The 23444-nt window shown below is 36.5% G+C and overlaps 1 protein-coding gene across 3 annotated transcripts in view; it reads right to left on the bottom strand.

Annotated features, from left to right (window-relative positions):
* ARIH1 (ariadne RBR E3 ubiquitin protein ligase 1) overlaps window positions 1–15238 on the bottom strand; it is an 84330-nt gene extending 69092 nt beyond the window's left edge. For 2 of the 3 annotated variants that reach the window (XM_053717314.1, XM_053717312.1), the window contains exon 1: window positions 13755–15238. In XM_053717314.1, the coding sequence (XP_053573289.1) occupies window positions 13755–14045 (291 nt within the window). In that variant the 5' untranslated portion in view covers window positions 14046–15238. The remainder of the gene's footprint in view (window positions 1–13754) is intronic. The other variant, XM_053717313.1, reaches the window with a different exon arrangement.
* Window positions 15239–23444: the final 8206 nt, after the last annotated feature.

The raw sequence follows: 23444 nt of genomic DNA, 5'->3' as shown, positions 1-23444 counted from the left end.
CCATTTTGCCAAAGGAAAGGAAGTTGCCTAATAAGTATGCACACCTGATATAGGGTGTTGATGTCATTAGACCACACCCCTTCTCATTACAGAGATGCACATCACCTAATATGCTTAATTGGTAGTAGGCTTTCGAGCCTATACAGCTTGGAGTAAGACAACATGCATAAAGAGGATGATGTGGTCAAAATACTAATTTGCCTAATAATTCTGCACTCCCTGTATATATATTTTTGTATGCATGTTTTTCTATTAGGGTATTAAGTATTTTACCACAACCTCACTAATTTTTCATTTGCGAGAAAAAAAAAAAAGTGAGAACTGTAAGGTAGAAATGAATTACGCTGGAATTTGAGAGAAAATTTCAAACATGCCCATGGAATGCCCATTTTCTGAAAAATCAACAATTACTCTTGTATTTTGTACTTATAAGTACAAATTTGTGTGCGCTTTTTGCACGTCCAGTGTACTTAAATTACAATTTCCGTTGTGCATATTTAATGATTTATTCCCTTTTAATTTACATACAAATTTTACATTTTTGATAAACGATTTTTGGTGAACAATTTTGTTTTACGATTTTTGATGCCTCTTAATAGAAATTTTTCATGTGTACGTTTGGGTGAATGGTTCAATTATTCTTTTTTGTATGATTTTTAAATTACAATTTTAATTGTGCACTTTTGTAATGTATACATCTCCTTCCCATACGAAGATATAGTATGCGCCCCTTTGAGAGACACCCTGTTTTCAGGGTAAAAAGTGGTTTTAGATAATTCCACCAATGGAAATGGACTGGCGAGCATTCTTAAAAAAAATTCAATAAAAAAAAATCAAAAAAAAAAAAAAAAAAAAAAAAAAAGAGAGACCTTTAAATAACTAGCCCCTTTGTAAGAGTGTATTTTGCCATTTGTATTTTACAATTATATAATTATAAATCCACTGCAATCTTTCCTGAAAATTCTGATGGCCACAAAAAATAGGAGTCGCTACAAATGACAGTTTGCCATACTATCAATATTATTACATCTCATGACTCATTCTAAAGTACAACAGCCATCCAGAAAATTACTTTTGTTCTCCACTGGTCTCCACTGTGTGCTGCAGTGTCCCACATGTCCTACATTCAAAAAGGTCATTGTCACTTGCCTCAATGTGAGAGATATTTGTGGGAATCAATGTATTGAATATTTCACTTTTTGCTGACAATAATGGCCTCACTTCTAGTGGAAAAAGTATTTAAAAAGGGACAGTCTAGTCAAAATTAAACTTTTGATTCAGATAGAGCATGCAATTTTAAGCAGCTTTCAATTTTACTTTCATCATCAAATTTTCTGTGTTCTCTATGTATTCTTTGTTGAAAGCTAAACCTAGGTAGGCTCATATGCTAATTTCTAAGCCCTTGAAAGATACCTCTTATCTCAGAGCATTTTGACAGTTTTTCACAGCTAGAGGGCTTTAGTTCACGTGCCATATAGATAACATTGTGCTCACGCATGTGGAGTTACCTAGGAGTCAGCACTGATTGGCTAAAATGCATGTCTGGCAAAATAACTAAAATAAGGGGGCAGTCTGCAGAGGTTTAGATACAAGGTAATCACAGAGGTAAAAAGTATATTAATAAACATGTGGGTTATGCAAAACTGGCGAATGGGCAATAAAGTGATTATCTATGTTTTTAAACAACAACAATTCTGGAATAGACTGTCCCTTTAAGACTTAAAGAGCAATAATCACAATATCTGTCCTTTTTTCATGACACTGCTTTTCCCCCTAAATATCCTATGTCATTACTTTACATTATCAGTAAGCTAAGAGCTGCCCTTTTTTACTTGCTAGAAAGGCACTTTAGATACAAATATTCTTAACAAACCGAGGCTCCCTGGCTCTGTCAAGTCGAGTTTAATTTTACTGCAGATATTTCTGCTTATGATGATCACCACAGCTTTGTTCAATACTGGTGCTCAGGAACCCATAGAACAGTTACCAAATAAATGTAAGTTTTAGGAAAGTACCAGTGAGCACTAATAAAAACTCTTTATTTATTATTATTAGTAAAATGTAACTCATTAAAAGGCACATGAAAAAAACTTTCATGATATAAAGCAGACTTTGAAACATACTCCTATAGTTCTTAGTATCTACGTGGCTAAAAAGCATATCTAGGCTCAGAAGCAGCCATGCACTACTGGGAGCTAGCTGCCAATTGATGGCTATGCACATCTCTTATCATTGGCTCACAAGGTATGTTCAGCTAGCTCCCAGTAGTGCACTGCTGCTCTAGGTTGATTTTTAACTGTGTAGGGGTTAAACACACAGTTATAGACCAGGAAAAGTATGATAATAACATCCTATAACAAGTTAGTTTTTTTTTTCTTTGTGTTGCTTGTAAGTAGTTTTTTATTTTTTTATTTTTCTTTATAGAATTTCACTAATAGCTTAAACCTGGTATTATTGAATTACTCATTTCTCAAAGTGTTAATGAGGGGAACAGCAAAAACCTTACAAGGTTTAGTAAAAGGACACAGATACAAGAGATACTAGATTGGATCACTTGATACAAAGAAGCACAAAGACTGGCTACTGCACAAGTAATGCTAATGTCTTATGTTCAAAAGCTGATTAAAATAGGATGAGCAAAAACCTGATGCATCAATGCATTCGTCACAAAGATGAAAAAGTGATTAGCCAACACGTCATATAAGAAGATTATGTTCCGTTTAAAAACTTAAACCTGTTTTAAACGGAAGGGGTTGGCACTTTTAAGTAATATGTTTCAAGCAAAACTAGCAAATTCTTTAGAATTTTTAGCATTCAGGTGACGTAAATGTAAATGGGTTGGGTTCACTTTGATGAGCCACAGAAATCTTCAAGGGTTCGGGTGCATTCATACTGGGAAGGCAAAACATGAATTATATACTATATCACATACCATTTATATAGTACATACATAACATATACCTTACATACATAGACAGTAAATGTGTGCTCCATTCAAATGTTCCCATAAAAGACAATGGTGCATGGGAGTCTTATTAACCCCTTTGCCCCAACAGATGTAGCTCTGGTGCATACGGTAAATAGTGTCCGTCCATAATTCTAGAAGCCCAAGCAGACTCTCTTTTCAAGTGACAACTGAGAATTGCTGCTTGTGGGATTCCAGTATCTGTCTGGAAAGTGAGAGGGGGGCAGGAGGGGCGAGACACTAAACTACAGCAAATATGTTTGGAAGGGAGAGATGGGTCACTGCCCTACAAGAGACAAAACAAAATCAGAGGGGGACAGACTGTACATAACGATTGCGGGGAGAGTGAGGGGGGACCCGTATACTACAGATTTTTTTTTTTACTATAAACTGGGTACTGGCAGACAGATGCCAGTTTCTGAGATGGTGGTGAGGAGTGGGTGTGAGGGCGGGATCCATGGGAGGGATCAGGGAGGTGGGAGGATAATCCCTACATTACAATACTATTACCCTTAAAGGGACAGTCTAGTCAAAATTAAACTTTCATGATTCAAATAGGGCATGCAATTTTAAACTACTTTCCAATTTACTTTTATCATCAAATTTGCTTTGTTCTCTTTGTTGAAAGCTAAACCTAGGTAGGCTCATATGATAGTAGCCTCTTCTCTCAGTGCATTTTGACAGTGCTAGTTCATGTGTGCCATATAGATACCATTGTACCCACTCCCGTGGAGTTATTTATGAGTAAGCAGAATGCAGAGGCTTAGATACAAGGTAATCACAGAGGTAAAGTGTATTAATATAACAGTATAAGTTATGCAAAACTGGTGAATGGGTAATAAAGGGATTATCTATATTTTTAAAAATAAAAATTCTGGAGTGGACTGTCCCTTTAACAACTTATTAACCCCTTGACTTCCTGGAATTTCAGAAGTGCGGTATGCAGCTGCAAGTAGCGGCCTTCTAATTACCAAAAAGCAATGGCAAAGCCATGCGTGTCTGCTATTTCTGAACAAAGGGGATCCCAAAGAACATTTTACAACCATTTATGTTAAGACTTCACAAGCAATAATTTCAGTGAGAAACTCAAAGGTTGTGAAAAAGTTAAAAAATAAAAATTTTGATCACATTTGGCAGCAATGAAATATACCAAAATAGTTCTAGATTTAAAAAAAAAAAAAAAAAAAGTAAAAGTTCCCAGTACTTTGGGCGAGTTTTTCTCTGAAATTCCCGATTGCAAAGGGGTGAATTATTGTTGTTTAAAAAGATAGATAATCCCTTTATTACCCATTCCCCAGTTTTGCATAACCAACACAGTTATAATTATACATGTTTTAACTCTGTGATTACCTTGTAGCTAAGCCTCTGCAAAATGCCCCCTTATTTCAGTTCTTTTGACAGACTTGCATTTTAGCCAATCAGTGCTCACTTCTAGGTAACTTCACGTGCATGAGCTCAATGTTATCTATATGAAACACATGAACACCCTCTAGTGGTGAAAAACTTTCAAAATACATTCAGATTAGAGGCAGCCTTCAAGGTGTAAGACATTAGCATATGAACCTCCTAGGTTTATCGTTCAACTAAGAATACAAAGAGAACAAAGCAAAAAGGTAAATTGGAAAGTTGTTTAAAAATTACATGCCCTATTTGAAACATGAAAGTTTATTTTGGACTTGACTGTCCCTTTAAATGTTCATGGTTTAGACAGTGTGAAATTTAAAGGCACTTTTCAATGTATTTCTATTATCAAATTTACTTTGTTCTTCTTGTATCCTTTGACACTACTGAGACCTAGTTGGTGATAGGTGGATACTCACATATATGCCTCTTGGTATTGACTCAAACGTGTTCAGGTAGACCCTAGTAGTGCATTGTTGTTCTCAAGCTAATTGTAACCATGTTTAACCCCCCTGCAAGTGGTAAACACAGTAATATGCAAGCAATAACACAATAAAAAATGCGCTGCAACATTAGAGCATTTTCTTTGCACTTTAAGTATCTTCTCATTTAAAAAAAAAATACAACTAAAGAAACCCTATCTAGCACCCCCAGAGACGGAACTTTTTTTCATTTTCTGCGATGAGATTTTTATAAATTTTTCTGCAGGTCATTGTTAAATGAATTAAAATTGTACATTTGTTAGTTACACTAAAGCACCAGATCAATTACAATGTGTTGGTTAACTGGAGAATAAAGCAATATTTCAAGTTTTATAATCTAGTGCAGTAGTTGAAAAATGCATTGCATATTAGCTGCAGACAAAAAAAAAGAAATTGTAAAATGTCTCTTGAATTAATTTGTTTCCTTTTCTCTTAGTCTAAAATAGAAACGTAGTAATAAAGGTGCACTGCTCATATGAACATCTTACATTCAGAGAAAAACAGCTTTGTAGACTGTGAAAAGCTAGGGAACGAGCTTGCAAAAATCTCAGAGCCAGACAACAATCAATGCACTGCTGCTTTGCAGCACTACTACATATTTGACTGTTGTCTTCAAACAGCACTTTGCTCTGGATGCACTGTGTTAAGGAAAACTTATACAATGCAGCCAGAGAACAGCTCTATTTAAAAAGAACAGCCTAATATGTGGAGCTGCGCTGAAAAGTTAAAGTGCTAACAGTTCCTGTTCTTTCTACAGACATGCTGCATTTTCTGCGATGACATCTCAGATCACTCTATGATCTGCCTTGGAGCTAGCACCCATGCAATAATACTACAATAAATAGCTACACTGGTTTAAGCTGGAATACTTGAGGATTTCCTCTATTATTGCTAATGCATTAAATATGAAGCATATTTAGACCCTGAACCGGTACCACATTTAAAAACTCACATTATATAATAATGCTAAATTACACACATATAAAATAATTTCATACAATACATTAGAACCATTGTGTCATTTTAAAGTGTAAAAACCCATAGGCAAAGTACATTCAGCCAGGTCCTGCTACATGTGCCCTTTATCTTGAGACCAATACACCAGGCCAATGCACTTCAATGCTCTAATCTGTTATGGCTACAGAAGTGGATGTAGGGACTTCCTAAAGAGTTGGAAACAAATACAAGTGGGAAAATACTACTTACCTGAGGAATAATATTTGCCCAGCATGCTGAACAGCTAATGACTACATCATCCTCAGAAATGCAGTTCTGAGTGGACTTTTAGAAAAAGTGATAGGCTGCCTGCATGGTGGTACCAACAGGGCTCATAAATCCTGCTGCAATGGGTACCTTGTCACATGTATTTCTCAAGCTCCAATCTATGTATCGCTGTACGAAAGACTCGACCAGTTCTGCTAAGCTGCCTAGTTTTAAACCCCTTACACCTCTCTCTATACTCATATCACTATATCAAGTAATGTTATAATAACTCTTCTCTGTGTAAGAAGTTATAATTTGTTTAAGTGTTATTATTATTATTGAAAAGTATTGCGTCAGAGCTGTAAAAAAAATTGAAAGAACTATGTTAACATGGCTACTCTAACCTACATATGATCCCCAAGGCAGAACATGCTGTGATCCGAGATGTCATCGCAGAAAATGTAGCATGTCTGCAGAAAGAATGTGACACATGCAGGAACTGTTAGCATTTTCACTTTGCAGCGCTGCTCCACATTAGACTGTTCTCTTCAAACAGTGTTGTGTCCTGGCTGCACTGTGTAAGTTTTTCTTAACACAGAGCATCTAGAACAAATTGCTGTTTGAAAAGAACAGTCAAATATGGAGCAGCGCTGGAAAGCAGCAGTGCATTTATTGTTAACGGGCTTTCAGGGACATTTTAAAAACTGAACAACATTTTTTTTCTTTGCAGCTAATTTGCAATGCAACTTTCAACTGATGCACTATATTAAAACTTAAAAAATTGCTTTATTCTCCAGTTAATCAACACATTGCAACTGAAATCATGCTTTAGTGTAACTGCCTAATTTAGAATTTTATTTCATTTCAAAATGACCTGCAGACATTTTCTTTACTAAAAAAAAATCTCATCTCAGAAAGTGAAGAAAAGTTCTGCCTCTGGGCATATGATATGTATAACTAACAGATATATGAGTTTGATTTTAAAGTTAAGCAGCTTTAGCTTCACATTTTAAGGTGAATAATTTTAAAATGTGAACATCTGCTCTTCATATGGCTAGAAGACAATTTGAGTACAATATCTAAATTCCAATACTAGATGTGAAATTATAAAAATAATTGTTTTGAGACATTTGCATTTAAAAAAGGGACAGTAAAGCCAAACTTAAACTTCCACGATTCAGAAAGAACATGCAAATTTAAAGGGACAGTCCACTCCAAAATTATTATTTAAAAAGATAGATAATCCCTTTATTACCCATTCCCCAGTTTTGCACAGTCAACATGGTTATATTAATAGTTTTAACCTCTGTGATTGCCTTGTATCTGAACCTATTTTGACAGCCTCTGATCACATGGCTATTTATTTATTATCTATTGACTGCATTTTATCCAATTAGTGCAGTGTCATCCACAACCCATGGAAGAGAGCACAATGTTATCTATATGGCCCAACATAGATTAGCAGTCTCCTGTTGTGAAAAGCAAATTAAAAAAAGCATGTGATAAGAGGCTGACTGTCTATAGTGGCTTAGAAACAGGCAGAAGAGATTTAAATAATATTAAGTATATTAATATAACAAAGTTGGTTGTGCACAGCTGGGGAATGGGTAGTAAAAAATATTATCTATCTTTAAATTTAAACAATAAGAATACATAGGTAGGCCTAGAAGCAGCAATGAACTATGGGGAGCTAGCTGCTGATTGGTGGCTGCACATAAAATGCCTTATTGGCTCACCAGATTTGTTCAGCTACCTCCTAGCAGTGTTTGGCTGATCCTTCAACAAAGGATACAAAGAGAATGAAGCAAATTTGATATTAGAAGTTGAAAAGTTGTTTAAAACTCTATATATGAATCATGAAAGAAAACGTTTGGGTTTCATTACCCTTTAAGTCAGGGCTCGACAAACCCAGGAGCCTGGGAGCCACTGGCTCCTAGAATATTACCCCTGGCTCCTAACTTTTTGTGTTATTCTCCATATATCTATATACAAATCCAACTGTCTGGCTCATAAAAATATGCCTGGCTCCTAAATATTCTTACTGGCTCCTAATTTTTGAACATATTCGTCAAGCACTGCTAAGTAAATTAACTTTATTTAAAAAAATCCATTTTTTTTTAAATTTAGTTCTATTATTTTTTGGTGAAATTTTGAATTGTTTTAACTCCAGTCTGCCTTTTGGCTATCTTTGTACAAGTACTGGCAACTTTTAATACAAATTCACACCAGGACTCAACAAATTAATGCACCAGTGTGCTCATGTTGCAACTCAGAATAAAACCGTCATGGTTCACACAGCGCATGCAATCTTAAAGGGCTTACAGTTTGCTTCTATTATCAAATTTACTTTGTTCTTTTTGTATCCCAAGTTAGAAAGCAAATACTCACCTGCATGGAGAGAAATCATCAGCTTATTTTCCTGAGCATCATATTGTAAAGAGAGTGTCTCTACTTAAAGTGAAGGTAAAGTTATCCTTTATTGAATCAAATCTACCATTTCTCCCTATCCCCTTATAATAGTTGCTAAGTAATTTTTTTTATTTTTCAAATATTTTTCTTAAAAAAGTAATTTCCAATTCCCTACCGTTTATCTCCTAACTCCTCCCAAGCCCTACTTCCTCCTAAGCATTTAGTGACGTCATCAGCGGTCCCACCCGCTCTCAAAATGCACGTGAACGACCCCGGATTAAATTGCGCATGCGCTAATCGCCGATGGTAATCTTCAATGCCCATCCTATTACTTTACAATGCGCATGCGCTAATTTGCCTTGTAACATAGTATTGAATTAATAAATAGGTATATCCATTCAGTACTATGTAATCAGAGACAGGAGCTGCATTTATTGCTATCGTTGAAACATTTCTTAAAAACATCGATCTATTAACTCTGTTTGCCCAATTGTACTATATAATCTATAGTACAATTGGGCAAACCGAGTTGATAGATCGATGTTTTTAAGAAATGTTTCAACAATATCAATAAATGCAGCTCCTGTCTCTAATCGTACAGACAGGTAACAAGGCTGTGCAGGTAACAAGGCATAATGTGACATTATTAAACTCTACAACTTGAGCAGGTTATAGAAGTCGTCAGTAAAAAGACGATGACGTAGTCTGTGGGGATTCTTACCTGGTAGTAGGAAGCACGCATGCGCGAAATGGGAACGCGCAAGGTTGAGAAACCTAATAAAAATTAATTTGCACATGTGGCGATGAGTAAAGGGGCGGATGACGTCGGTTGACGGCCGCCTAACGGCCTAAAAGTCAGTTGGATTAAAAAAAAAAAAAAAAAACACGTGATGGAAAGGCAAAAAAAATATTTTTACAGGTTGAATTTGGGGACGGATAGAAATAAAATTATAATGGTAATATATTTAATTATAACGATTTATATCAAATATGATGAATGAAAGTCATATTATTTTTAAACATTTTATGATATTATAGATAGAGATGAGGGTAACTTTACCTTCACTTTAACATAAAGCATATTAGTGAACTCCCCTTAAAGAAATACAAAGTTCACAAGGTTAAAAAGTGCCACTAAATACTGACGAGGCATCTTATAGAATCTCGATAGACCACAGAGCTTAAGAGACTTGTGCCCTATGTGTTTAAGGCTTTTGCAGGGGCTAAACACAATAATATGCCATCAATAGTGCAATATTAAAAAGCTTTTATAACAACTGGGTCTGGATTTATGAGACATGTGGTACTGGCCCCTATATACAGCTGTGCTCATAAGTTTACATACCCTAGCGGAATTTATGATTTCTTGGCCATTTTTCAGAGAATATGAATGATAACACAAAAACTTTTTTCACTCATGGTTAGTGTTTGGCTGAAGCCATTTATTATCAATCAACTGTGTTTACACTTTTAAAATCATAATAACAGAAACTACCCAAATGACCATGATCAAAAGTTTACATACCCCAGTTCTTAATACCGTGTATTGCCCCCTTTAACATCAATGACAGCTTGAAGTCTTTTGTGGTATTTGTGAATGAGGCTCTTTATCTTCTCAGATGGTAAAGCTGTCCATTCTTCCTAGCAAAAAGCCTCCAGTTCCTGTAAATTCTTGGGCTGTCTTGCATGAACTGCACGTTTGAGATCTCCCCAGAGTGGCTCAATGATATTGAGGTCAGGAGACTGAGATGGCCACTCCAGAACCTTCACTTTATTCTGCTGTAGCCAATGACAGGTCGACTTGGCCTTGTGTTTAGGATCATTGTCATGTTGGAATGTCCAAGCATGTCCCATGCACAGCTTCCGGGCTGATGAATGCAAATTTTCCTCTAGTATTTTTTGATAACATACTGCATTCATTTTGCCATCAATTCTGACCAAATTTCCTGTGCCTTTGTAGCTCACACATCCCCAAAACATCAGTGATCCACCTCCGTGTTTCACAGTAGGAATGGTGTACCTTCCATCATAGGCCTTGTTGACTCCTCTCCAAATGTAGCGTTTATGGTTGTGGCCAAAAAGCTCAATTTTGGTCTCATCACTCCAAATGACTTTGTGCCAGAAGGTTTGAGGCATGTCTCTGCTGTTTGGCGTGTTGTAAGCGGGATACTTTGTGACATTTGCGTAGTAATGGCTTTCTTCTGGCGACTTGACCATGCAGCCCATCTTTCTTCAAGTGTCTCCTTATTGTGCATCTTGAAAACAGCAACACCACATGTTTTCAGAGAGTCCTGTATTTCACTTGAAGTTATTTGTGCGTTTTTCTTTGCATCCCGAACAAATTTTCCTGGCAGTTGTGGCTGAAATTTTAGTTGGTCTACCTGACCGTGGTTTGGTTTCAACAGAACCCCTCATTTTCTACTTCTTGATTAGAGTTTGAACACTGCTGATTTGCATTCTCAATCTCTTGGATATCTTTTTATATCCCTTTCCCATTTTATACAGTTCAACTACCTTTTCCCACAGATCCTTTGACAATTCTTTTGCTTTCCCCATGACTCAGAACCCAGAAACGTCAGTGCAGCACTGGATGAAAGATGCAAGGGTCTGTCAGGAGTCCAGAAACTTAGTGACCTTTTATACACACACTAATTACAAGCAAACAGATCACAGGTGAGGATGCTTACATTTAATAGCCATTCAAACCCCTTTGTGTCAACTTGTGTGCATGTTATCAGGCCAAAATCACCCAGGTAAGTAAACTTTTGATCAGGGTCATTTGGGTAGTTTCTGTTGTCATTATGATTTAAAGAGTAAACACAGTTGATTGATAATAAATGGCTTCAGCCAAACAGTAACCATGAGTGAAAGAACATTTTTTTGTGTTATTCATATTCTCTGAAAAATGGCCAAGAAATCATAAATTCTGCCAGGGTATGTAAACTTATGAGCACAACTGTATATATATATATATATATATATATATATATATATATATATATATATATATATATATATATATATATATATATATATATATATATATATATATATATATATATAACTGCGTATCTAACACCAACACTTACCGTAATGATGTTAGTCCTAAAACTAAAAGCAGAACTTTTTTTTTACTGAAATTTTTTCTGCAGGTCATTTTTAAACTAAATTTTAAATTAGGCAGTTACACTAAAGCACCAACTAAATTACAATGTGTTGGTTAACTGGAGAATAAAGCATTTTTTTTAAAAAAGTTTTATAATATATTGCAGCAGCTGAAAATTGCATTGCAAATTAGCTGCAAATAAAAAAATACATTTTTTTTTTTTAATGTCTCTTGAATAAATGTGTTTCCTTTGTTCATGTTCTAACATAATATAAGTATTAGGTAAAATATATAGTAATAAAATGATGCATTACTAATAAGTACATCTTGCATTCAGTAGACACAGCTTTGCATACTGGGAAAGATTAGGGGGTAGGGTTGAAAAATCAAAATCAATACGCTGCCCCATATTTGACTGTTCTCTTTAAACGTCACTCTGTCTGCCCTGTATTAAAGAAAACTTACACAGCGCAGCAAGAGCACAGCACTGTTTGAAGAGAACAGCCTTATGTCGAAAAGCACAACAAAGTTAAAGTACCAACAGTTCCTGCATGTGTCATGTTCTTTCTGCAGACATTCTGCATTTTCTGCGATGACATCTCAGATCACAGCATGTTCTGCCTTGGGGGTCCTAAATATCTGACCAATAAACAATCACCAGTGAAAAAGTAGAAAAGCTGCCCAACATAAAAACACACCTAGGTTCTAAACATAGTTTAAAGGGACACTGAACCAATTTTTTTTCTTTCGTGATTCAGATAGAGCATGCAATTTTAAACAACTTTCTAATTTACTCCTATTATCAATTTTTCTTCGTTCTCTTGCCATCTTTATTTGAAAAAGGCATCTAAGCTAAGGAGCCAGCAAATTGTTGGTTCAGTCCATGGACAGCACTTGTTTATTGGTGCTGTCCAATCAGCAAGGACAACCCAGGTTGTTCACCAAAAATGGGCCGGCATCTAAACTTACATTCTTGCTTTTCAAATAAACATAACAAGAGAATGAAGAAAATTTTATAATATGAGTAAATTAGAAAGCTGCATGCCCTATCTGAATCACAAAAGAAAAATTTGGGTTCAGTGTCCCTTTAAAGCAGTGTTTCTCAAATAGTGTGCCAGTGACGTCTTGCATTTATGTAGCTGGTTTATTTTTCTGCAAAAATAAAGCTCCAATTAAGCAACATGATTGGTTGCGTGGCCTAGAACCATATATGAATAATATAAATGGTGTGCATACATGAGGCATAATGTCTTGTATGTGGTGAGAAACTTTTGATCGAGTCCAATATTACCAAATGAGTTAAGACATTTTATTGCTGTCAGTTTTAGTTTTGTCAAGTATAACAATAAAAATATATAGCAAAATAAATTGAATATAGTCAATCTAGCATTAAGCATGAAATACTAGAAATAACAAAACAAAAAATGAGAGAGAGAGACAGACAGACAGACAGAGAAACACACTCTCTCAGGAACGAACAACCAGCTCAATAACTTGTTAGCCTGTTCTATGGCGATTTACCGCCTGGGTGCGGACTCTTTTTAGCCCAGTAATGCTTTTCACAGAGTAGAACTTTCCTGTAGTATATCAGTCTGATTACGCCTATTAAGGTCAGTACAGCAACAAAATACCAGGCAATTCTTCTCTGAAAAAGGAACACAGCAACCCAGATGATGGTTTCAGCCTTCACTGGGCCTCGTCAGTGAGGTGTAGCCATATTCTCTCTGTATGTAGATATATATATATATATATATATATATATATATATATATCTCCAAGAAAAGGTGCACTCTCACAAACCAGCAATAAAGTCCCACGGTGCACAGAAGCAATAAAATAAGAAGCACACCAGCATTTACTGGGAATACGCGCAGACAGCTTTAATTTATAGTGACATTTATAGTGACATTGAGGGGTATACACCCCTTCCTGAGAGGAAGGGGTTATACCCCTGAAACAGCACTATAAATGAAAGACGTCTGCTTGCATATATTCCCCACACACATACATGAGTCCAGGAAAAAACAGGTGTGCTGCAAACAAAAAATTTGCATTATCAAGTGTGCCACAGTCTGAAAATGTTTGAGAACTAAAGGCCTAAATCTCCATCTAGAGCCACAAAAAATAGAACTTATTTATTGCTTCTAAACATGGCAAGATTCGTTTCAGAACTTTTGTAAATAAATACCTGGATAACTTCATTGACTTCTCGGATACACTCCACCATGTGCTGAAGAATTTGCTCAGCAGTGAGTACCTCATATCGGTAATCCTCATCTTCCTCTCCACTTGGACCTGGACCTAGAGCACTTCCACCTCCTTCCCCACACAGACCAGACCTTTCTGATCCACCAATACCAGCCTCCACCAGCTCCACTTCTCCCAAGTCCAACTCATCATCATGGTCGTCTGCAGCGCTATCCTCACTGCACTCCTCATCTTCATCAAACTCATAGTTGTAACCTTCGTCTGAGTCCATGTTCTCAGTTGGAGGAGGAAAGTAAGAGTTTGTTTTAATAATAAAAAAAACCCACTAACAAATTCCTAATACCAACTAGGGTAGAAAGTTACTCAAATCTCAGTTCCAACAAGATGATGCAAATATTAAAACAGGTGGTCAAAAAAGGAGTATCAGGAACACAATTGGGCTCAAATGTCTTCAAACTTTCTGACAACCCACCTCCACAACGTATATGACTTACTTGTGCTAAAATCTGTCCTGCTTCTCTCACAGATTGTGTTGTATTTAACTTTTTGTGTGTGTTAAAGGTCACTTTCTCCCTTTTTAACTGAAACTACCATTACAAAAATCACAATGACTACGTCTTTGACAGATTGTCCCAAATTATGGACCAAGATAGATAGATCTATATATAAGTGTGAAGATTTAAGTGTTATGTGATGTCCAGGAAGCCGTGCTTGCTAAACATCTGATTGACTTTAACCACTGCAACTCCTATAAATATGTGTCATATTTAGATGGATCATCAAAATCTACACCTAGCCCAATATACTGCATGAAATGTTCCAATTGTTACACTTGAACTTATGTAAAGGAATCTGATGATCTTATAAAAACAAGTTACCAGACACCAAGTAATTAAGTGCATTGACTGGTATGCGTGACTGTATAACCTACATACATGTGTGTGGGGGAAATATAGATCTGTTTTAGCGTGAAAACAAGTCTTAGCTATATGTGGTGCAGTTGTGTTTTGCTCTGTAGGGCCCTTTACATAGGTTGGATATAAAACACTGCTGTTCTACAAAGTACACATGAGTATTTTCTCTCTGTAAAGTACTGGATATGGTTTACATGGAACCTTGCTATCTGATCTTACTGATAATGAGTTTTTGAACCCGCTCTTTTGCGATCAGTGAAAAAGGTCGTGTTCCTAGAGCCTTAGTTTAACCAGGAGGTTCCCGGTAAGTACGGGGCAGAAAGGCCTCAGGCCCCTCAGTGATTGCCCCTCCCCTATGCGCGTCCCCGCCAGTGCGCGCTCCTGAAAATTAAGTGACCGCTCCTCCTCCGCACCCACGGTCTTTGGTACTCCCGTTGTTATCAAAATCCAGCTGCCGGTAGCCCCCCCTCCCCCCGGTTCCGGTATCAGAAAGACACCGCGCAGTGCCAATCGCTGAGGCAACAAAGGGGCGGCAGCGTCACGCAGTGGAACGTCAGCTCGTCACCGACCGAGCGACGAGTGAAGGCTTCCGGCGCTTTTTTTTTCGTCTGGGTTGTTTGTGGTGGTAATAGACAGTTGCCATGTTGAATGTGGCAAAACTATACAAGATAACTAGGAAGCCAGGCAGCAGTACGTGGTGATATCATAGTTAATCAATCACAAAGTGTGGTCTTGATAAAGGCACCTTGGCAATTATTTATGCAAGTTGTTCTCACTCCATAACAAGGACCGATTAGCACTACTATTTAAAGGGACTTTAACCCCTTGACTGCTGAGCTATGTCTACCCCTGTACTATTTTCAAGTTTTTAAATGTTGCTCACATTTAATCTCCACTGTAGGCATTTTTCAGTGAGAATCCCACTCATATATTTAAAGGGACATGAAACCCAAAATTTTTCTTTCATGATTTAAAAAGAGCATGCAATTTTAAACAACTTTTAATTTACTTCTATCATCTAATTTGCTTCATTCTTGTGATATCCTTTGCTGAAAACTATATCTATATAGGCTCAGTAGCTGGTGATTGGTGGCTGATCCTAGATACCTCATGTGATTGGCTCACCCATGTGCATTGCTATTTCTTCAACAAAGGAAATGTATAGAATGGAGCAAATTAGATAATAGAGGTAAATGTGGAGTGTTGTTTAAAATTGTATTCTGTACCTGAATCATGATAGAAAAAAAATGGGTTTAGTGTCCCTTTAATCCTCTGCAGACTGCTCCCTTATTTCAGTTCTTTTGACAGACTTGCATTTTAGCCAATCACTGCTGATTTATAAATAACTCCACAGGAGTGAACACAATGCTATCTATATGTCACACATGAACTAGTGTTGTCTAGCTGTGGAAAAATTGCCAAAATGCATATGAGCCTACCTAGGTTTAGCTTCCAACAAAGAATACCAAGAGAACAAAGCAAATTTGATGATAAAAGTAAATTGGAATGTTGTTTAAAATTAAATGCCATATCTGAATCATAAATTTAAATTTTGACTAGACCACTGGTTTTCAAACCTGTCCTCAAGACTCCCCAACAGTCCAGGTTTTCTAGATTACCTTTAGTGAGCGCAGCTAAAACAACCATGGTTACTTATCAGCTGATTATTTCACATGTGCTCTAGTTTAGAGATCCACAAAATGTGGCCTGTTAGGGAGGACTGAGGGCAGGTTTAAAAAACAGTGGACAAGACTGTCCCTTAAAGGGACACTGTACCCAAATTTTTTCTTTCATGATTCAGATAGAGCATGCAATTTTAAGCATCTTTCTAATTTATTCCTATTGTCAAATTTTCTTTATTCTCTTGGTATCTTTATTTGAAAAGCAAGAATTTAAGTTTAGATGCCTGCCCATTTTTGGTGAACAACCTGGGTTGTCCTTGCTGATTGGACAGCACCAATAAACAAGTGCTGTCCATGGTTCTGAATCACAAATTGGCTGGCTACTTAGCTTAGATGCCTTCTTTTTCAAATAAAGAAAGCAAGAGAACGAAGAAAAATTGATAATAGGAGTAAATTAGAAAGTTGCTTAAAATTGCTTGCTCTATATGAATCACAAAATAAAAAATTTGGGTTCAGTGTCCCTTTAAGTCATGACGTGACAACGGCACAACAAATTATGTAAGAAATGTGTGTGTATATATGTGTATAAGTGTGTATATATATATATATATATATATATATATATATTATATATTAAAAAAAATTAAATGCTTGCAAACAATAGTGTTTATGTTAACAATGGAATAAAGATAGGTAGAGAGACCTGTTCTTTAAAAAGACTACATTTATAGCACGGGTTAATTCAAGTAAAACGGTTCTTAAAGGGACACTGAACCCAAATTTTTTCTTTCGTGATTCAGATAGAGCATGCAATTTTAAGCAACTTTTTAATTTACTCCTATTATCAAATTTTCTTAATTCTCTTGTTATGTTTATTTGAAAAGCAAGAATGTAAGTTTAGATGCCTGCCCATTTTTGGTGAACATCCTGGGTTGTCCTTGCTGATTGGACAGCACCAATAAACAAGTGCTGTCCATGGACTGAACCAACAATTTGCTGGCTCCTTAGCTTAGATGCTTTCTTTTTCAAATAAAGATAGCAAGAGAATGAAGAAAAAATGATAATAGGAGTAAATTAGAAAGTTGCTTAAAATTGCATGTTCTATCTGAATCATGAAAGAAAGAAAAAATTGGTTCAGTGTCCCTTTAAACTATGTTTAGGACCTAGGTGTGTTTTTATGTTGGGCAGCTGTTCTACTTTTTCACTGGTGATTGTTTATTGGTCAGATATTTAGGACCCCCAAGGCAGAACATGCTGTGATCTGAGATGTCATCGCAGAAAATGCAGAATGTCTGCAGAAAGAACATGACACATGCAGGAACTGTTGGTACTTTAACTTTGTTGTGCTTTTCGACATAAGGCTGTTCTCTTCAAACAGTGCTGTGCTCTTGCTGCGCTGTGTAAGTTTTCTGTTTCGCTGTGTAAGACCTATTCTTTAAAAAAGACTACATTTATAGCACTCAAGGGGTTCATTCAAGTAAAACGGTTCTTAAAGGGATACTGAACCCAAATTTTTTCTTTTGCGATTCAGATAGAGCATGCAATTTTAAGCAACTTTCTAATTTACTCCTATTATCAATTTTTCTTCATTGTCTTGCTATCTTTATTTTAAAAAGAAGGCATCTAAGCTTTTTGTTGGTTCAGAACTGTGGACAGCACTTTTTTATTGGATGAATTTATCCACCAATCAGCAGAACAACCCAGGTTGTTCACCAAAAATGGGCCGGCATCTAAACTTACATTATTGCATTTCAAATAAAGATACCAAGAGAATGAAGAACATTTGATAATAGGAGTAAATTAGAAGGTTGCTTAAAATTGCATGTTCTTTCTGAATCACAAATGAAAAATTTTGGGTTCAGTGTCCCTTTAAGAGGATATAGTAATACACCTGCAAGTAGCAGCAATCAAGGGAGAATTTACATCAATTGTGGTATAGAGGGATTCTACTAGATTAAAACATAACTTTTATTAACGCAAACAATTTAAAATAGGAAAGTGTAACTTAAAATCACACTTAGGTTACTCAGGTAGCAATATAAAGCGTAATGGGGTAGTAAATGACTTAGTGTGAGTAAATAAAACACTTGAAATTTACATAGAAAACCATATTGGATAGTATTTGGTTAAATACTGAGAGACTGTTATCCTAGAGCATCTATAGTATAATTAACTTCACAATACAACTGCTTGTAGCTTATATGTGTTTGTCACAACATTCACAGGTTAATAAAACCTGTTAACTGTGGTAGCTTGTATTTTTGCCAGCTATCATATGTATCGTAATCCAAATACGAGCATTGTTGGAAAAGCACAATGTGCTGTGAGTAAGATTAAATAACGTTCTTAAGCCTCAAAAGATCTGCACATACTGAGCCTTTAATCGTATACTGTATATACTGTTATATTGGCTCCTTTATGAGTATCAATGGGTTAACGATAGTGCATCCACTAAAATAGTGCACTATCGTTAAAGGGACAGTCAACACTTCCAATAACATTTTTTGATATTGAAAATTAAAAACCGAAGATCCGCCTGCACTATACCCCTTCTGTCTTGCTGCCTTGCTTCTGTACTAATCAGCGTTGCTAACTTCTCTTTACTTTACTTAAAAGGGCATTTAGCTCTATTGCAGGCCCAAAGCCCTAACCTAATACATAAACCCACCCAATACACCCTTAAAAAAATCCTAACACTAACCCCCGAAGATTCACTTACCGGGAGAAGTCTTCATCCAAGCGGCAAGATGTCCTCAAGGAAGCCAGCAGAAGTGGTCCTCCAGACGGGCAGAAGTCTTCATCCAGACGGCATATTCTATCTTCATCCTTCCGGCGCGGAGCAGGTCCATCCAAGACATCCGAGACGGAGCGTCTTCTTCTTCTGATGGACTAACAACGAATGAAGGTACCTTTAAATGACGTCATCCAAGATGGCGTCCCTTAGATTCCGATTTGATAGAATGCTATCAGCCAATCGGACTTGAGGTAGAAAAAATCCTATTGGCTGATTGGATCAGCCAATAGGATTGAGCTCGTATTACATTGGCTGATTGGATCAGCCAATAGGATTGAAGTTCAATCCTATTGGCTGATTCAATCAGCCAATAGAATATTTTTTACCTTAATTCCGATTGGCTGATAGAATTCTATCAGCCAATCGGAATCTAAGGGACGCCATCTTGGATGACTTCATTTAAAGGTACCTTCATTCGTCGTTAGTCCGTTGGAAGAAGAGGATGCTCCGCGTCGGATCTCTTGAAGATGGAGCCGCTTCGCGCCGGAAGGATGAAGATAGAAGATGCCGTCTGGATGAAGACTTCTGCCCGTCTGGAGGACCACTTCTGCCCGTCTAGAGGACCACTTCTGCTGGCTTCCTTGAGGACATCTTGCCGCTTGGATGAAGACTTCTCCCGGTAAGTGAATCTTTGGGGGTTAGTGTTAGGATTTTTTTAAGGGTGTATTGGATGGGTTTATTTTTTAGGTTAGGGCTTTGGGCCTGCAATAGAGCTAAATGCCCTTTGAATGGCAATGCCCAACCAAATGCCCTTTTCAAGGCAATGGGGAGCTTAGGTTTTTTTAGTTAGGATTTTATTTGGGGGGTTGGTTGTGTGGGTGGTGGGTTTTACTGTTGGGGGGTGTTAGTATTTTTTTTTACAGGTAAAAGAGCTGATTTCTTTGGGGAAATGCCCCGCAAAAGGCCCTTTTAATGGCTATTGATAGTTTAGGCTAGGTTTTTTTTTTTTTATTTTGGGGGGGCTTTTTTTTATTTTCATAGATCTATAAGAATAGGTGTAATTAGTTTAAAGATCTTGTAATTTGTTTTTTTATTTTCTGTAATTTAGTGTTTTTTTGTGATTTAGCTAATTTAGTTTATTTAATTGTTTTTAATGTAGGGAATTTATTTAATTATAGTGTAGTGTTAGGTGTTATTGTAACATAGGTTAGGTTTTATTTTACAGGTAAATTTGTATTTATTTTAGCTAGGTAGTTATTAAATAGTTAATAACTATTTAATAACTATTCTACCTAGTTAAAATAAATACAAACTTGCCTGTAAAATAAAAATAAACCCTAAGCTAGCTACAATGTAACTATTAGTTATATTGTAGCTATCTTAGGGTTTATTTTATAGGTAAGTATTTAGTTTTAAATAGGAATAATTTAGTTAATGATAGTAATATTTATTTAAATTATATTTAAGTTAGGGGGTGTTAGGGTTAGACTTAGGTTTAGGGGTTAATAAATATAATATAGTGGCGGTGACGTTGGGGGGCAGCAGATTAGGGGTTAATAAATGTAGGTAGGTTGCGGCGACATTGGGGGCGGGAGATTAGGGGTTAATAAATATAATGTAGGTGTTGACGATGTTGGGGGCAGCAGATTAGGGGTTAATAAGTATAATGTAGGTGGCGGCGATGTCCAGAGCGGCAGATTAGGGGTTAATAAATATAATGCAAGTGGCGGCGATGTTGGGGGCGGCATATTAGGGGTTAATAAGTGTAAGAATAGGGGTGTTTAGACTCAGGGTTCATGTTAGGTGTAAACATAAAATGTGTTTCCCCATAGGAAACAATGGGGCTGCGTTACTGAGTTTTACGCTGCTTTTTGGCAGGTGTTAGACTTTTTTCTCAGCCAGCTCTCCCCACTGATGTCTAGCACGTACGACCAGCTCACCGCTGACTTAAGCAGCGCTGGTATTGAAGTGTGGTATGGATCTCAATTTTGCTCTACGCTCACTTCTTGCCTTTTAACGCCGGGTTTGTAAAAACCTGTAATACCAGCGCTGTAGGTAAGTGAGCGGTGAGAAAAAACTGCTCGTTAGCACTGCACAGCTCATAACGCAAAACTCGTAATCTGGCCGAAATAAAACCTAACCTGCCTTACACTAAAATCTAACATTACAATAAAATTAAATTAAATTAATAAAATACAATTATCTAAATTACAAAAAAAATTATCACTAAATTACACAAAATAAAAAACGAAATTATCAAAAATCAAAATGAATTACTCCTAATCTATATAGCCCAATCAAAATAAAAAAGCCCCCCCCAAAATAAAAAAAAAACGCTAGCCTACACTAAACTGCCAATGACCCTGAAAGGGGCCTTTTCCGGGGCATTGCCCCAAAGAAATCAGCTCTTTTGCATAGCAATTAAAAATACAAACATCCCCCCAACAGTAAAACCCACCACCCACACAACCAAACCCCCCCAAATAAAATTCTATCTAAATAAACCTAAGTTAACCATTGCCCTGAAAAAGACATTTGGATGGGCATTGCCCTTAAAAGGGCATTTAGCTATTTTGCTATGCCCTGAAAAGGGCAATCAGCTCTTTTACAAAGTGCCCAAACCCTAAGCTAAAAATAAAACCCACCCTGATGAGGTTAACAATGTCGACTATCATGAGAATCCTCACTAGATCCCTCAAGACATAAAAATAACGGTGCCTTAGAGTTGGTGCTATATATGTCTATAGTTTCTGAATGTTTTTTTCAGTTGTTCACAAAAATTTAAGTTTAGTTGATTTGCAGGACTACATCTTCCTTTTATTCTATCTCAAATAAACATTAGCTTCCCTTGTAACACCACTTAGTTATGTATTATGCATATCAAAATAAGATAAATTATTTGGAATAAACAGCTACACGCTCAACTAACTGTTTGACGTTTGTCAGTCTTAACATAATACTTAATACCAGAAAAGCCTTCTGAGCACTTCTCCGGAGCCACAGCTAATAGATTACAGCCTTACCAGACCACTAATTGACCCCATTTAAAAAAAAAAACTTTCTTTCTTTATATCCCTCCTTTCAAAGGACAGCTTAAATTTAGTAATATATATCATATCTTCCTTTTTATTTTCCCTATCCTTTACCCACAACCCATAACCGAGAAAACCCCTAACTTAGTGTTTTTACATTACGCTCTCTCTCCTAACACAATAGCGTAAAACATGTCTACTCAACAAACACCTAACAAAATTAATATTGCTACACAAAATGTGAAAGGGTTTTTATCAGCCCAAAAACGTTCCATTGCGCTCTATGATTTCTACAAAAAACATATAGATATTGTATTCATACAAGAAACCCATTTTAAAAAAAGACGCAAACCCACCTACCTTCACGTTACTATGATAAACACAACACTAGCTCAAATACAACAAAGAAAAATGTTGTCAGTATACTACTTAGGAAGGGCCTTCCCTTTGAAATGATACAATGTAAACGTGATGATGAAGGTAGATTTTTGCTATTGGTGGGTACTTGCTATGGTAGACCCCTAACATTACTTAATCTCTTTGCCCCGAATCGCCCTAAGCCCACCTTTTTTAGAAAAGTGATGAACTTGTTGCTTGATTCGGCAAGGGGACCTATATTTATCGCAGGAGATCTGAATCTTCCAATAGATCCATCGCTAGATGTCTCTTCGGGGAAAACATATATGCCCCTCAAAATGATTAAAGCAAATTGGCTAGCATTACAATCTATACCAACATTTGACGTCTGGCGACTCACAGCACATTAAAAGACTATACCTTCTTTTCCCACCCACAGAAAATTTACACAAGGCTGGATTACATTCTATGTGATCAGTCTTCCCTACAACTATTAATAGACGCCAAGATATCCCAAACCCCCTGGTCAGATCATGCAATGGTGATAAGCTTGTTCGCATGGCCACAGAAACCAGGTATAAGGAATGCTTGCAAACTAAACAATACTATCTTTACAGACCCTATAATGTTTCAACATATTATAGATAAAACCTCCCTTTTTTATATAAATGATCCAAATGACACTTCAAACATCAATAATTGGGAAACATATAAGTGCTTTATTAGAGGAGAAATAATTAAACAAACGATACAACACCGCAAACAATTTGAAATAACTTACAAATCACTTCTCAACTCACTAAACTCAGCAGAAAAAGATCATAAGAATAACCCAACCTCTGTATCCTTACTAAATAATTTAAATAAAGCTAGGGAAGAAATTAATATCTTAACAAAAATGCTCATAGACGAGCATTGGCATTAAATGCAAAATACTTTGCCGAAAATAACAAGGCAGGCAAATTATTAGCTAGATTGTTAAAACGGAAACTATATAAATCTTTTATCAGA

Source organism: Bombina bombina, chromosome 6 (genome assembly GCF_027579735.1).
Source record: "Bombina bombina isolate aBomBom1 chromosome 6, aBomBom1.pri, whole genome shotgun sequence".
NCBI classification, from domain to species: Eukaryota; Metazoa; Chordata; class Amphibia; order Anura; family Bombinatoridae; genus Bombina; species Bombina bombina.
Note: the sequence above shows the minus strand (reverse complement) of the source record. Positions and strands in the feature narration are given on the sequence as shown.